This window comes from Carex rostrata, chromosome 7 (genome assembly GCF_964058835.1).
Source record: "Carex rostrata chromosome 7, lpCarRost1.2, whole genome shotgun sequence".
Lineage (NCBI taxonomy): Eukaryota > Viridiplantae > Streptophyta > Magnoliopsida > Poales > Cyperaceae > Carex > Carex rostrata.
This window is the reverse complement of record NC_135924.1, coordinates 8893599-8910441: the sequence shown is the minus strand read 5'-3', so window position 1 is coordinate 8910441 and position 16843 is coordinate 8893599. Positions and strand designations below refer to the sequence as shown.

General features: G+C 37.3%; 2 protein-coding genes and 1 pseudogene across 2 annotated transcripts in view; 2 read left to right on the top strand and 1 right to left on the bottom strand.

Moving 5' to 3' along the window:
- The first annotated feature begins 1043 nt into the window (after positions 1-1043).
- On the top strand, positions 1044-15567 carry LOC144557488 (carboxyvinyl-carboxyphosphonate phosphorylmutase, chloroplastic-like). The gene is made up of 7 exons (XM_078306064.1): positions 1044-1409; positions 2676-2749; positions 2928-3010; positions 3107-3131; positions 13962-13981; positions 14457-14615; positions 15126-15567. Exons 1-7 carry the CDS (start codon positions 1129-1131, stop codon positions 15471-15473), a joined length of 990 nt encoding a protein of 329 aa, XP_078162190.1. The 5' UTR covers positions 1044-1128; the 3' UTR covers positions 15474-15567.
- LOC144557485 (pre-mRNA-splicing factor of RES complex protein) overlaps positions 1601-16843 on the bottom strand; it is a 68807-nt gene continuing 53564 nt past the window's right edge. Inside the window, exon 8 of the mRNA XM_078306061.1 lies at positions 1601-1753. Coding sequence (XP_078162187.1) covers positions 1611-1753 — 143 coding nt within the window. The 3' untranslated portion in view covers positions 1601-1610. The remainder of the gene's footprint in view (positions 1754-16843) is intronic.
- LOC144556592 (uncharacterized) lies at positions 7898-10663 on the top strand (annotated as a pseudogene).

Below are 16843 nucleotides of genomic sequence, written 5' to 3'. Positions count from 1 at the left end.
GTATTCTTATATGTTATTATTTTTCGGATATAAATACAAATATGGATAGTTTTGGATACATATTCAAATTAGATGTTAAAGACATCTCAAATATCAAACAGGTACAAACACATATATGAATATAATTTAGATAATTAAAAATAAATTACTAATATACACTTTTAGAAAAGAAATAACATTTAAATATAATTTTTTTGATACATAAACTAAACCTAATATTTTTCAAGGTTATAAAATATAAATAATATTAACAAAATAATAGCCACTAATTATGCTACAATATCACTAATTATGTTATAATAATATGAATCAAACTAATAATTATACATAGTACATTATCAGCATCAAACTAATAAAAAGGAAGAGATAACATGGGAAAAAATACAAAGTTGGGTCAAATTATTTTTTTCTCGTGATTTATTGAAAGAATGAAAAAACAAAATGAAAATAAAACCCATACCCATACAAAAGATAAACATCGACGAACGAACTTTAAAAAAATCTTTTCCAACAAATCAAACAATCCACGAATCCCATAAAAATGGAATGCATCCGAATGTGCCCCGATTTTTTTTTCTACAACATTAAAAAGAGAAAGAAAATTCAAACATAACATAAATAAAAGGGGTGGTATGAATAAAATGGAATGCATCGTGTCCCCATTTTTTCTGAGATTTTTGAGAAGTGACGTTACCTTTGAATTTTCTATTTTTTATGTTATAGAAAAAAAAAAAACGTAAACGTGCCCTTAACGTGGATGATATGATCATATGAACACATTTTCAATTTCCAAAATAAAAAAAACAATTATCATTTAATAGAAATTAAGATACAGCCGAGTACTAAAAACAACCGTCAAAAGTTGCATACGGGCTTCTCGTGGAAAAAAAAAACTGTCAAAAAGTAAAAACAAATGCCAAAGTAATAAAACTGAAAACAGCTGTCAGAGACCTTCAAAGAAAGAAAACAGGTGTCAGACACTGTGTTAAGTGTTAAGTGTTAACTAAATCCCTGCTTTCTTCTCTTCTAAAATTTAGTTAACCCCCTACTTCCTTCTCTCCCGCCTCGTCTTTTGTTTTCTCCTCCCGGGCTTAACCCCCTCCTTTCCTCTCTCCTCCTCCTCTCAAAATGTGTTCAATTTCCCTCTCTTTGAAACCCTGGCCAGTCTCTCACTCTCCGATTAAAGCCTCTCCGGTGAGGCAACGCCCCTCCGTGGCGGTGGTAGCATACGCCGGGGGGAGCACGAGGATACACAAGCTGATAGAGAATGAAGGCGTGGTGCTCATGCCAGGCTGCTACGATGCTCTCTCATCTACGATCGTACAGAAGACTGGGTTTAGCGCTGGGTTTATCTCTGGTTACGCGCTCTCAGCTTCTCTCCTTGCCAAGCCTGACTTTGGCCTTCTCACGTCTCTCTCTCTCTAATGCCCCTTTCTTTCTCTAGCTAGTTCGTTCTTTTTCTGTGTTAATATTTGGCGTGATTAGTGATTGCAATGGATCAACAACAGCACAGGGTTTAATACTCGTAAAATTACTAGCATTTCCAAACTTTTTAATTAGCCACCTAAATGATGGAAATAATCGACTGATGAGTAGACTTTTAATGTGTTTTAGAAAAAAAAAATTGTTAATAATTTATTTGCACGACTTTTAATGTGTTGAAGCATATAAAATTGTTTAATTTGGATAGGTGCAGCCATATAAGTCTCTTTCCCTTTCCTCTGTCTCTGTTTTGGTTTCTCATTCTGTGTTTCTATTGGGAGACTACAATAGAGCGATCTAAATTCTGAACTCTAAAGCTTCATGCTTTGCTTCTTGTCATCCAAAATTCTATTCTTTCTAGTTTCTATAGTTACTTCAATATTCACATCTGTTCAATGGATGGCCTGATCCTTTTCAATCACTGTCAGAATATAATTAATATATGATTAATTTCCTCAGAAATAAAATAAAAAGAAAAAAGATGATCAAGGTTGTATGAATGATTCAGCTAAAAGAAGTTAGTTGTTTTGTTTACTAATTAAAGAAATGTATCTGGTGGTTAATTGTGAAGGATTAAAACTAGAACTAGGGTGTTCTTAAGCTCACCAAAGTGTTTGGTGAGCTTGACTCTAAAACCCGTCAAATCGGTTTCAAATGACGAATCCGAACCGTTGGAACCCGCCTATTTTACGTGTGATGCGTCTACATGTGAAATTTTTAAACTTTCGAATTAGTTTAGTATAAAATCAAGCGGTCAAAAAATATTCAAAAAATGAATGCACTAAAATTAATTTATTAACCTTCTGATTTTGACCAATTGACTTTATACTAAACTAATTCGAAAGTTTAAAAATTTCACATGTAGATGCATCACACGTAAAATAGGCGGGTTCTAACGGTTCGGATTCGTCATTTGAAACCGATTTGATGAGTTTTGAAGTCAAGCTCACCAAACACTTTGGTGAGCTTAAGAACACCCTAGTTCTACTCGGATTAAAACTTTAGATCATTAATTTACTGAAGTTGATATTTACATCTTAACCATAGATGCTTGACCATTTTTGCAATGAGTTGATGTAATATTCTATTACACCTTGGTTCATTTGAGATAAAACTAGGATGCATATTCTCCCACATTTATATTATGGTACTTCAGAAGGTTTTATCTAGATTATTTCATATATTTGTTTCAGGCCACCAGAGATGGCAGAGACGGCTAGGTTTGTTTGTGCTGCTGCACCTCACATCCCAATTATTGCTGATGCGGGTTCTTTTCTTTCCTGCACTCTATTATACTTCTACTATGCACTGGTACACAGTACTTTGTATGATAAATGGTAGTATGGTACCAGTCCAAATTGATAGCTTCATTTGCCTGAGTTACACTTGCACTTAACCTAACCTCAAAGAATACTTGTTTGATTTAATTGGAAGATATTATGTAGATACGGGAGGTGGGAATGCTTTAAATGTGCAAAGAACAGTTCAAGATCTTATTGCGGCTGGTGCCGCTGGTTGCTTTCTTGAGGTACAAATTTGTCAGTCAAACCTCTGATAACTCCTACATATATTCTGTTGGTTATTTTTCTTGTAATAATACTTGTTTTTTTTGGTGAAAATATAGGATCAAGCGTGGCCAAAGAGATGTGGTAAGAATTATCAAGTCCTTGTCATGGGTTCACATCTTCTGCATTAACGCACCATTTGAGTTTAGCTCTGGACCGTCCGATCAGAATTGGGACCAATCTGTCCCACACTTGTAATGCATGGAACCTTTTGTGCAGATTTAAATCGGACGATCCTGATCTAAACTCAAAATCTGAGATAACTCAGAGGATACAAATTCGTCGTGGTGGCATAATTCTATTTCCTAATGATTTCCGTTTGTTCTTTTTTTTCAAACTTCTAGGCTCCTTATTGAAGTATAGCTTAAGATTGAGGATCTAACCATGAAGTTTTATGCGAACATTCTTTATAATATAAGAAGTTCCCATATTTCATCGATGTATTGATTCATAAGGATAAGCCGTCTGCAAAAGACTTTATGTTAACGTTAGATCAAACTGATACGGAAGTGGGTATTCAAAATAAAAAGGACTTTTATACTCTACTTTATAGGGAATAAGTATCCAAATGTTTGCTTTACTATTTAATTAACGCAATGGAGGACTCAACAGTTACAAGAACTTCTACCTCAACTAAGACATCCCATTTGGTTTCAAAACTATACAATTGATTCACGGCTTGGATAAAATTCCAGTGGGGATAAAAGAGTAGGTTATGAAGGGCTGGAGAAGGTTAAAGCTGATAAAGGGCGCTAAGCAGGAAGGGGACCCCCCCCAGGTGTCAAAGAGTAAAGCTACGAAAGACTACAATCCTTACCTTGTAATAGCTAGCCACTTGGTGAAGTTTCTTTTAGAAAGAGGTGTTATCAGACTAACAGATGATATAAAAGGGTGAAGTTCGTATGTTTCAAGGTGGAGCTTACGCAAGGATTCAGAGTCTGTACGTGGAGTTCCTATTTGATCTGACTCAGCTGCCTATGAAACTTCTCCTTCCTATGGTCTGTCCTCCAATGCATTGGGCGGTACGAGACAGAAGAGAAATGTATGGTGCAAGAGTTCCTAGTTTCTCAAGTTTGAGTGGTGGATACTTAGGTCAACCTTCTTGTGAGTTTATGAATCGATTTCGCTTGTTGACTAGTCATTTTTATGATCCTCTTTATGTTCGCTTCAATCGTTTTGATTTTCGATGAAATATGTCAAATAATATCTAAGTTACAAGAAACTCCCAAACAAGCGTATGTTCCACTTTATAATAGACAATATGGAATCATTAGCTGAAGATGAGTTTCTGATGCCACCTTTCTTGGCTGGCTAGTGTTAACCCTCATCTGGTATATGATGAACTAAGAAATATGTTGACAAAAGGTGAGTATAAGGATAAGTTCAAATTCTCCACAATGGTGGATATAATGGATGAAAGAATAAAGAGAGCTCGCTATGAGCAGTTTCTTCTAAAACTGGCAAGCGCATATGATGGCTACACGTTTTACTTACCTGCATTCATTGACTGCATAGGTCGTATTTCAAGAACAGGGATCATGCATTTCCACGAACGAGATTTGCTTAGAAGCCGGTGATTCGCTTGCAAAACTATCTTTTAAAGAAGTCGAATATATGCATGAAATCTTGCTTGCCTCAACAGGATTTCATCACCATTCATTTCAATCTCTAGAAGAAGCAGCGGGTATATGAGAAACTTAAGAAGGTCTATAATAGTGAAAACAGTAATGCTGAATTGATTAGACTTGCTAATGGTGCTAAAAACTCTTTGAAGTTCATAAGCAATATGTTGTATATTCCCGACCAAAACGATTCTATATATACTCAAATATATATAAGTATGGATGCTTCCTCGTCAGCATATCAGATAATGAGCTACTTCCTATTCAATACAGATTTAGCAAAACATACAAATTTCTTAATACATCGTTCGCTGGTGTGATCAAAGATCTTGACACCTGAGAAGTCAAATATAGTTAAAAAGGTTTATTAGGAAATAAATCACTAGCCGAAGCAGTGGAGGGTAAGCTAGTGAAAAAAAATATACTTAATGGGCAAACAAAACATGCTGCTACGGCAGATATCCAAAATGCGCTTGGGACCATTCTCCAAAAGAATGAGGTTTACAAGATTGGCAAATAAAATTCTGTGGGGTAGATATGGTCCAAAGAGACTGAAAAGCACGTGTCAAACACTTTTCTTAATGAACAAATACTGAAAGGGGATCACTGGCTTGCTTGGTCCAGGCATCCACAAAGAAAGATCACACTAAGCACTGAGTGAGAAGAAAACACTCATCAGTAATTTATAAGCTCCAAAATTAGTACTCCAGGACAGGTAAGGGAGTAGCTTTATGACTGGAAAGCAAGGCCAGGGAAAGTGCAATTTATGGTGTACCCAGGCAGAAAATCCGTAGTTGCACTGAATAAATTGACAAGAAGAATTAATCAACTAGTATAGAAGAAAAGAATAAAGGAAGAGGCCGCCCTTCCTTCCGCTACCATAATCCAAGCAATACCTTTCTTTCTCATATACTAAATAGGAAAGTGCCGTAGTTTCACAATTCTTTATACTTAGCTTGTTAGTTACGACAAAGTCTTGTGCAACTAGAATCAATCCCTTCCCTTGTTGAGCTTGTTGCAAGAAAAGGCATGTTAGAATATATAAGCAAGTTCTTTTGCTCTAAGCAGTTTTTCCTAAACGTTCAATCCCAAGTAAATAGTAGTTTGATTGCTTAGTCTCGTAACGTAAGGCTTAGCGCCCTTGATTTGGAGCCTATGAGTAATAACTTTATTCTGCTTTCTTCTTGGCAAAGTACTTTTTTCAGTAGTTGACTTAGGCAAGTGGTTTAGCCTCTTTCGAGTGTAGCGGGAGAGCAAATAGAGCAATAGCCCTCCTATTCGAGACATGACCCTGCCACCTCAAACTGTGATTAAAAAAGGAATGATGCAGCCAGGCAGGCTAAGTTTACCTTGAAAAGTAAGTAATAAGACGAAGACCCAATCTGCCATACCTTCCTCTCCTAGTAGTAGGCACCTTTCATCACATGTTAATACCAGCCCAGAGAGAAAACTCAAACTTATTTATATGGGAAAAAGCTTTCTGAGCATCGGCATGTAAATTCAAGATCCAAGTGCCAACGCTATTGTTCTTGAGAAATGCCTTTTATTTCAGTTCTGCTCAAAATATGTTTTTATCAGCTATCCACAATAATTGAAACTTATGCTCCCCCACGTAACTATATTAGTACTTTGAGGTATAGTTTCAAAGTAGGCAAAGAAAGATTTGGAGTCTCAAAAGAAGTAGTTTATAAGGGCTGACTATAAGATAAGTTATTTCGGTTTTGATTCACTAAATTTGTTTGTTTAAAGTGCTCCCGCTCGAGAACGCTTTCCACCCACAAATCAAGGTCTAAGTCAAGTCAAAAGTGAAAAAGAAAAGATCAGTCTAATGAACGAGCAAAAAAGCATAAATAAACTGAAGCAAAGAAGCTCAAACTAAGCTTTAAGCCTTTATTTGATAATGGTACTTATATTACAAAAGAAAAGACACTCTCTTTTAGCTTAGACTAAGCCGATTCCTAGTGCTATAACTGAAATTGCCTCTCCGCTTATTTTAGACTATGTACTAAGTTTAAGTTCCTTGCCTTACACCTAGTTGAAAGATGGGTAGAGATTTTGATGTGTGACTGACTTGGGTGAATTTCAATGCTGATATGCTATGATTTTCATACTTCCTATTATGTATGGATCTTGCTTCGTGCTTTTTTCACTATTGGTTGGTAAATGTCTTCTAATTACTAAGTCAATTCCTGATTTTCTTTTTCTTTGTGCAATGGTGCTTCTTGGGCGGAGCAGGGCTATTTGCTTCCTCTTCGGGCCCATCCATCAAGATCTTAATCGGAGAGTCTGCCCGTAGTCAAAGGTAATATTTCAGCTATTCTGCCTACTTCAGAGGCTATGTAGTCTTCCCCAGGTTCACTTTGACAAGCTGCCTAAGACCAGTAAGAAAGCTATTTTCTCGTGGAAATAAATTGAGTAAGGTTAGAAAGCAGCATGCTATTTTCACCCATAAAGTATAGCTTTGCTCGGAAGACTAGGGCGGCTAAGACTATATCTTTGATAGAATAGGTGTGCTCCTACTTGCTTTAATAAAGTCAAATGATGGATCAAGGTAGGTCTCTGACTTAGTGCTTGTACTAGTTGACTTCGAATTCAAGAGCTTTTTTCCCATTGACAAAGATAATAGCAACGTCTGCTAATCCCAACCTCTTTGATCCATACAAGCTTGGATAGGACTATATTAGCTTTCTGACACAACAAATAGTTCTTTTCTTCAACTATTAGAACTAAAAAACACAAGAAAAAAGAACTATTTACTACATAAGCTAGAAAGAAAACTACTTGATTAAATTAAGAAATACTTCTTTCTGTCTTTCTTGTAAGAAAGACTTCTGTCTTTCTTGAAAGCATATTATTCTCTTTATTCACTTTATTCTCCTACTTTATATAGTAAGTAATTTGAGACTTGATTTTCTTCTGTACGTACTTCTCATTAGTAGGCATAGGTGGGACTAAGCTTCCTATTCTTCTTACTAAGCCTTACGTACTAAATTAGTATTGTTATCCGCGCACGCACAACCGATGACTTAGTCTCCTCTCTCTACGCGATCAGGCTAAATGGGCTGATAAGAGAATATGAATTCTGACAAAACCCTGTACTTCTCCTCTTTCCCTGCTGCTCAGAGTGCTTAGTCTACAGCCGCCTACACAGTCAAGCAAGCGCCCGTAAAGAAAGCAAAAGTTGAGCTCCCGGAAGACCTTCTTCATACTCATATAACTTCCCCGGGCATGGTCTCTTGCTTGCATCTTCTCTTTACTATTATTCTTCTCAAAAAAATCTATACTGACTTTCTCACTACAAAAGACACAGCTTTTCAAGGTATGCGCGTTAGCCGGCTGCTGTGCCCTAACTAACTTATGTTCTTCTTTGCATTCCAAACTGAACTTGAGAACTAAACTACTTCCTACCAAATAGGATACTTACCTTTGAACTCCACTACTAACTTCTCTACGGCACTGTTCTACACAGCAAGCAAAGAACTACTATAGAAAGTACTTCCAATTCTCTATATTATAGCTGCTGCTTTATTCTCCGGAAGGACTTCTTTTGTCAATTCTGTGACTTACATATTAAAGCGATTGAAGAAGGCATATGAGTAACTTGTACGCATATTATGTTCTGGCTTTGCTATTAAAGAAAGAAAACTTTTATTCACTTACTTCTTTCTCTACTTTCTTTTATTATGTTCTCTTTCTTTTGTGTGTTTTTTAGTTCTGGGTCTAGAAATGCTTAAGTCAAAGGATCAGCTTTTTCTAGTTCTGAGTCAAAGTAAGTTCTTTATATTCCAACATACATTTTTCATCATCTTATATATATATATTAGTAATGTCAGGCAGGGTTTTTTTTTAGTTATTTCTTAGTTTGATTTTAAGTAGCAGGTGGAGGGCTATTGGCTTTCTTCTTATTACGTTCGATACAACTTTGGGTGTAGCTGGTGAGAGTGTAGAGAGAGCTCGTGATGTAAATTCCCCTTTTGAACTAATTGAATTGGACACTTACACGCCGCTACCGACCTACCTATTCTATACCAGCCTATGCCATGTCCCTATCAAAAGTCTCACCGTCCAATTTAGTATTTGAATCATTACCAACGACTCAATCAACTGATCAAAGAAGTCTATCCCTAGATTGATCATCGAAGAAGCAGCCCCGGTCTGAAAAGAACAGATATGGTCTGCCCAGGCAAGCAAGTATCGGGACAACTAGTTATTCGTTACTAGCAATGCTTCGTGGAACAAGTTAGCAACCGGTGTTCCCAAATACACATCCAGCCGAGAGGATCCTTTTTAGGGCGACTGCAGCTCCATCTTTTCCTGCAGTTCCGGTACTTAGAAAATTGCCACCCCAGAAAGACCATTTCGGTCCCTTCCCAGAACTTCTTTCCACTCATAAAAAGAATCGGGATCAGCTCCAACATCCTCTGCTACATCTACTTAACGGCTTTTAGTTCGTACTTTCGTTTCGAACCTCTCTCTTCGAGGTTGGGTTAGCCTTAGCCCCCGCTTCTCTGGTTTCGGCTGCTTCTCTTTCGGTTTAGGTTGTTTTGTAAGTCAACTTAATCTTGATAAGGAGCTTTGGGTCTTCAAGTATGATGTAGTTAAGCAAAAATGGTGGAATTTCCATAAAAGTGAGTTCCTTAAATCACACAAATTACCTTTTTCCTTTACTCTTCCGCTCCGTTCCAGAAATAGCGAACCAAGTGTACCTAGTAGATCAGGGAAAGAAAGCGCTCAATCCACGCACGAAAGAGGTCTCGTTTATAGCCTAAAATATCGCTAGTGTTCTTTTAGACTCATGTCAAACGTTGCCCTTTTTTCTCGCCCACTCATCTTTCTTTATCAAGGCTGAAATCTTACTTACTTGTCCGTGTTGTCCTTATCTGCCGCTTCATCTGGTTGCCTCCTCGCCTCACTTCCACTAGAAGTTATTCTTTATAGGACGGACAAACGCCAGTCACGATGGTCATTGTCCACCGGAAATCTTCGATTATTTTATGCAGGCGGAGGAGTGAGTTTTCCCTTTTTAGTTATTAGATTGTGTTTATGTGGACACATGTTGTTTTTAGTGCTCACATTATATTAGATTCTCATCCCTTCTATGCGTTCCGGGGCTTACTCTTCTTATTGGGACTTGGGTTCTATGGAATACGCATGCATATATTGTGGTGCTCTCTTCTGGTTTCGAGAGGCTTCGAGTGTAACACAATAAGGTGGTATTCCATACTACCCATTGTGTTGTCACGGTGGCAGAGTACGCTTGCCGCCTGCTAGGCATCCACCAGAGTTGTTGCGTTGGCTCCTTCCTATGCCCGTGGATCGGAGGGTATAAAATTCTGAGAAGGTATTCGCGCGTATAATTCGCTTTTTGCTTTCTCTTCTATGGGTGCAAAGGTTGATCAATTGATAGAGCAATCTAGGGGTCCTTATGTATATAAAATATAAGGGCAAGTCTATCATAGAATCGGGTCGTTACTACTAGAGGATGGCCAACCACCTAAGTACGCTCAGAACTATGTATATGATTCGTTCGATGAAGTTGAAGATCGGATCTCTGCTCTTCAAAACGAATCACAGCGCGCAAGAATTGATAGGCGGAACGTCGCGAGTCTGACAAATATGCTTGACAGACAGTAATAATTGGCTTGCTCAAGCTTTTAGGAAGGCTAAAGATTGATGTGCCAGAGGATGATTGCCTTCCGATGTCACAACGATTTGCGGGGAATCGGCGCGGAGATTGCTTTCAATATGAACAGCCATCGTGTTCAGAAGTTGCTGGTCTTGTAGTTGGCAATTTCGATAGATAAGAAACAGGAAGGGATTTCATTATCGAGCACAAAACAGGGGGGCTTCAACGTACGTATAACTCATGATCATCCATCGCTTATGGCATTACAGTATCCTCTCATATAGAAATATGGCGAGGATGGATTTTGGCAACAGAATATGACCTGGAAGCTGCCACTTCTACTCTTGCCCGAAATCATATTACTATGAAAAAAGACTATGCGTATCGATTTCACTATAGGCCCAATGAAGGTGACACGCTTTTGAGGAGTGGTAGGCTATTCCAACAGCATTCAGTAGATTCATATGCATGTATTGAACAGTTCAGGATCCACTACAAAAAGAAAGCACCAAACGTTGTAAGTACATAAAAACATCCTGACCCGGGGCCCCCTCTGGGGAAAGTTATAAAAAAAGAATCCCTACCTACTTTATTCAGAACTATAATAAAGACTGGACAATGATCACTTAAGGTGCTGTGGCAACCCTCATCCCACTACCACAGCGCACTCACCCGACCACTGGGTGCAGTGCTCCCTCGTCGAGCCTACTCACTTGCCAAGGACTACCATAGACCGGTCTTTCTTTTAAATAGTCCTCTCACGCATATTCCTTTACTACCAAAGTAATGCATATCCGGGGTGACTGACCTTTTCAACATACTTCTTTTCCTTGCTATCTATCAAAAAGCCAATACCCACGCTCGCTTATAAGCTTACCAGTTCAAACCTCCTTGCTCTGCCTTTTATACCAGATGCCTCTCTTAAACCAAGGCATACTCTACTGGCTTTCCTTCTCTAAACTATGCTTTCTGTTCTATTCCATGCATACTTGAGCTACAGCCTTTTGAAACCCACAACCTTTTTCACTTGAAAGAAATGCCTATCTACCCGCTCTAAAAAAGAAAAGAATGCATCTAACTTGACTTAGATTTTTATACATACTAGAGAAAAGGACAGCAAGCAACGCGCCCTTGCTTCTTTATGAAATTAAAAGAACTACTTGAAACACTACTTAAACAACATTTTATACTATTTATTCCTTTATTCTGCTATTATTGTCTTCACCTCCGAGCCCAGTCGTTCTAGCAGCGGCAGTAAGAGACCAAGAAAAAAACACTGAAAGGAATGAGCCAGATAAAGATACTGCAGTCCAGTCTTCGTTGGAGACTATAGGCTTCAGCTTACGGCACTATTTTCTTCTCTAAATAAAGAGGAATACACTATTGAAGTGGACGAACTGGGTTCATAATTCCTTTAAGTAGCTAAGGTAAGCAAAGAAAAGGAAAGAGCAAAAAGAAGAATTTCGTGAAAATGAACCTGGCTTAATGAAAGAAGTCAGATACTATCGGATGGAAGTCAATGCACATATGAAAATACACTATTTTTTATATTATGAGATTGAAAAGAAAGAACGAAACGAATGAAAGCGCCACTACACACACGGGTTTTTTGCTGTCTACCCAGCGAGCGATGTAGCGAGCTTATTCCTTATGTTTGCAGTCTGATTCTTTCAAACGTGAAGGGGAAGCTGAGATTGGAAATGAGGCTTATACGCTTAACTTTGCTTTTTGACTCCGTAGGATGATTTTTTCTGAGTTTATGGAAGTGCTAACTTTTTTTATTCGTAACTGCCTTGTGCTCTGGGGTATGGGAGAGCCTCCGGCTTGGGCTTTTACTTTGGGTATCTGAGCTTCACAACTGCTTTGGTCCTATGCTTTTAGGGAATGGACTGAAAGAGGCTTCTACTCATCACGCACGGGAGCTACCTCAACTCTAAGGTAAGCCACTTATTCTCTAGGATGAGAATTTAAAAATCACTCATTTATTTTTATCCTTCACGCACTTTTTATTTCTTACATGTATTTGTTGTTTTCTAAATTACTAGCTTAACTACTATAAATATCAAGTGAAAAAGAATGAATTGTTAGTAAGTTTAAAAAACATTTTATTCGAAATGAATTGAAAAAAACACGAATCGCATATGAGTTTAAAGAACATCATATAATATTTATATATTAGACGTTAGAGGAAATAAATTTCCTTAATTTAAAAAGATTTTTTACACTTAAATTGAAAATATGGTTATAAACTCATATTAAAATATCATAAAAATTGTAAATATATCCAATCTAGCTCTAGAATAAACGTGTATGAATAGTGTGATGGACTCTCGGTGGGGTCATATATGTTGGGCCTAAGAATTTTATAATTAGTTAGGCTAGTATCCGTTAGCATTTCACTATCGATCAGAGATAACTCTTTTCCGCCAGGCTTTCAGCCGATAGATGAACTACGGTTGGGAAGGCAAAGAACTAACCATAGTGGCCGCTAGGTTTTGCGCTTCCTTTCTCTGAAGCTATCGGCTACTCTCACTCTCTATCCGACGATCTCCATTCCCGAAAAAGCTTTTTGCTTGAAAAAAGGAAGAAAGCGTGGTCTCGCTCTCGTACGCTCGGCAGACACGCTGATCGACTCTCTCCATACTCAGTAGCTCCATTAAAAAGTGCCAGTGTTTATAGGAAAAAAGATACCTGTGTTTATAGTAGCGAACTTCCCGCTTCGAAGTAGGGTGGATTGCCTTTCTTTGAAGCTTACCCCTTTAGTAGTAGTGATGCTAAAGAAATTAGGACGATGTAATAGCATAAAAATGCACCAGTAAAGATAGGTACTATAGAACCGGCATTCCCCTTGGCATACGAGCATGAGATAGCAATAAAGTGAAGTTAGACTTTCTCTATTCAAATTGAACGGAATATAATATTTTTGGTAGATTATAGCGGATCAGTTTCTTCTATGAAGGATGTAAACGTTGACCATCATCCGTGAGAAAGCCTATCTATTATTCTATACTTTTTTCAGTCATTCTGATTATTATATAAAAGCATTTCTCTTCCCAGTTCTTCTATTTCCAAAAAAGATCTTTGCTCTCTATTCCGGAAATCTATTTAAAACACAAGTTACTTGAGTACTTTTTTCACTTTAGTACTTGAGAATTCTATTTTCCTTGCTTTGCTTAGAAACGAAAACATCATTTGGAAAAATAAGAGTCATCGTCTCAGGCAATGGTCTTTGAAAAGGGGCAGAGTACCTCCAGTCAGGAACTAGGTTGAAGCAAGATTACCCTCCTGTGTGCTAGAACATTTCTTAGCTTTAGTGCTTGCTCGCGGACGAGGCTCGCTCCTCTCTCTCTATGGGTCGTGGACAGGAGAGTGGGTATGGGGTTCTTGTCGACAAAGAAATAGAGAATCGATGCTGGGGAAGGAGAGTTTTCGGCTTTTTCATTACATAGGAAGAAGGGATCTGGTGCCGGAAAAAGCTGACTATTCGTTACTAACTGAATCCCCAGGAAGAGCAGCTATGGATCAAAGTGATGCGTCTTCTATGGCTTCCTTCTTTCGTTCGGCTGATCCACAAAGAATGATCCAAATTCCAACTATGTAAATGCGTCTTCTATGGAGAGTTCTGACCTGCTTTTCTGTTTTTTTTTCTTCTTCTGGAAATGCAAGGACATATGGGTGGTAAACAGGTAACAAAAATCCTCCCGAAATTTTATTTTATTTTTTGTCATTGAAATTTCTTTCCGATTTGGTTATCCGCCAACAAACCTTCACAAAAAATAAACAAAGAAATAGGTTTTTTTTTTTCTTTCTAAATGTCATTAGTAATATATGTATCTAGCTCTGGCTGATAAGTCCATTGTAATAACTCAATTTGTTGGCAAGTATCTTTCAAGCATCGACAGGTAAAATAAAATGAACAGATAAATTATAAAGGTAATGGCACCACCGCACCAGTACTGGTACACTACAATAAATGGATTGATAAATACGTGTACAAGTCTGAAAGATACCTCTTCCAATCATGAATCTAGCTTGTGACTGTACAATCTCCCAATTCAGTTCTTATTTCACATTTTGAAATTTAAATTAGTAGTAAAATCTGTATACTGGAATGGAGATTAAAATATTTATGGAGTCCCTTACCTGCTACTCTTTTGTTAGGTGATACCAGCTGAAGAGCATGCAGCTAAAATAGCTTCAGCAAGAGATGTAATAGGAGATCGTGACTTTTTCCTGGTCGCACGCACTGATGCAGGTGCCACCTCAGCTAGAGTCGTCGGCTTGTCAGATGCAATTGCACGTGCCAACCTCTACATGGAGGTACCAAGTTTTTGAAGTTGCATCGGAACACATTCTTCTTGGAAAATTACTGAGTGCACTCTCTCATTTTATATTTACAAAAGCAAACCTATTTTGTTGAAAAAATGGAAGATGTACCACCATGAGTTGATCCATAATCAACTGATTTGTTATAGTTTATCTCCAAAAATCTAGTTATGAAAGCATCAATGATTGCCATAATTAACAGAATTTTGCAGTCATGAAGTAAAAGTGGTAAAGTCCTAATTCCTAAAGTTATAACACGGACTTGGTTTTTTAGTTACTCAATATATAACATGGGACTTTCTTCATTTGGAATTTGGAAAATTGATGAAAATTTAGAGTCTTCTTCTCAAATATGCAAAAACCTACATTTCACTAAAATTCGCTGTCTTCATCAGGCTCAGGCTCTGGTTCTTCTTTGCTGAAATTTCTCTGTATAAAATGACTTGTTCATGAAAAAAAATTCTGTCCCAAGCATTCTTATCGCACTTTCCTTTCTTTTGACAGGCAGGTGCAGATGAGTGCTTTGTGGAGGCACCAGCAAGAGATGACGATGAGCTTCGTGAAATCGGTCGCCGCACAAAGGGTTACCGTGTTTGCAACATGGTTGAAGGTGCAGTTACACCTCTTCATACCCCAAAAGAGCTCGAGGAAATGGGATTTCATATAGTGCTGTACCCCCTTACAACCCTTTATGCCTCTACACGTGCATTGGTTGATGTTTTGAATGTGTTGAAAGAGGAGGGCACAACAAGGGATTTGTTGGGTTCTCTTGCAACTTTTGAGGAGTTCAATAAGTTGATCAGTATGGAGTCATGGTTTGAGCTTGAAAAGAGGTACTCAAGTTCAAGGTGAAATGCGTGTCTTTGGTTCTACTAGATTTTAATTTATTTTAGCTTTGTGTAGGGTGGTGATGATATTTAATAAGCTCACTCTAGTATGATTATCATGTGTGTGTGTGTGTGGGTGGGTAAGGGGGGGTGGGTGTTCACCTATATCTCTAAATATTATTTGCTTTTGAGGCTTCATCTTTAAACAATAACATGATGAGCAAAGTGTATTTTGAACAATAAGCTGGAAGAGATTTGACAGAATAATTTGAGTAGAACTAGGGTGTTCTTAAACTTATCAAGCTCTTTGGTAAGATCACTCCAAAATCTATCGAAATTACTTCAAACGATGAATTCAAACCTTTGAAACCGATTTATTTCGTGGGTGATGCATTTACATGTTAAGTTTATAAATTTTCGACTTAATTTTGTATATAGTCAAATGGTCAAAGAATAGAGGTTAATTAATTACTTTTAATGCGTTTGTTTTTATTATTTTTTTACTGCTTGACTTTATGCTAAATTAATTCAAAAATTTATAAATTTGACATGTTAATGCATCCCTAAGTAGATTGGTATTAACAGTTTCGATTCGCTGTTCGAACTCAATCTGATAGGTTTTGGAGTTAAGCTCACAAAAAGATTGACGAACTTAAAAGCATCCTAGTTCTACTCAAATAATTTATATAGATATTTTTTACTTATAAGTTATAATCAGGGGCGGACCCAGCCTGGATTTTCGAAAATAGTGGAAAAAATGAGTTGATTTCGGTTTCCCCCCCCCCCCCCCCCCCTCCTAAAAATTAGATTGCCCCTCCCTGGAACTAATAAACCAATTTTGTGACTCTCTTCTATCTCAACCATTTATATTTGATTTTTTTTGTTGAGTTGTGTATGGGAGTTCTGTCATTTATGTTTCTGTTTTAGTTTTTGATTGAGTTGTGTTGGGAAAGAAAGCTTCCTTTGCCTAGATAGACTTGGTGTACATATTATTAAAGAAAGATATAAAGAGGCTTTTGTGGGCCAGCTTCAATTAAAATTATATTGAAGAGATGAGCTACTCAAATTTAATAAGAGCAGCGGCTCTAATTGTTTCTTCTCTCTCAATTTTAGTGTCTAATGGAACTATCCATTTTCACAATTTTTTGCATTTTTGTTTTTGCTTTTGAATTGTTTTTCCATATTTTCTACTTCTTTTTTGTTTCTTTTTTTATTCTTTATATTTCTTCTATATATAATATATTTTTAGAGATCAACATTATAGTCCTCTGTGGCTCTGTTTATGTTAAGATCTTGTTATTAATAAAATGGATGTCTTCAATTTTTACCTATTCGTGTGAAGTAATTTTTTATTTCTCTTAGGACATATATATTTATATTTAATTATTTTTCATA

Excerpts from the sequence above, each read along its gene's own strand:
- LOC144557488 (XM_078306064.1), top strand. The coding sequence starts at position 1,129 with ATGTGTTCAATTTCCCTCTCTTTGAAACCCTGGCCAGTCTCTCACTCT. Across the intron at positions 2,750-2,927 it reads CCCAATTATTGCTGATGCGG|ATACGGGAGGTGGGAATGCT; the intron begins GTTCTTTTCTTT and ends GATATTATGTAG. Across the intron at positions 3,011-3,106 it reads CCGCTGGTTGCTTTCTTGAG|GATCAAGCGTGGCCAAAGAG; the intron begins GTACAAATTTGT and ends GTGAAAATATAG.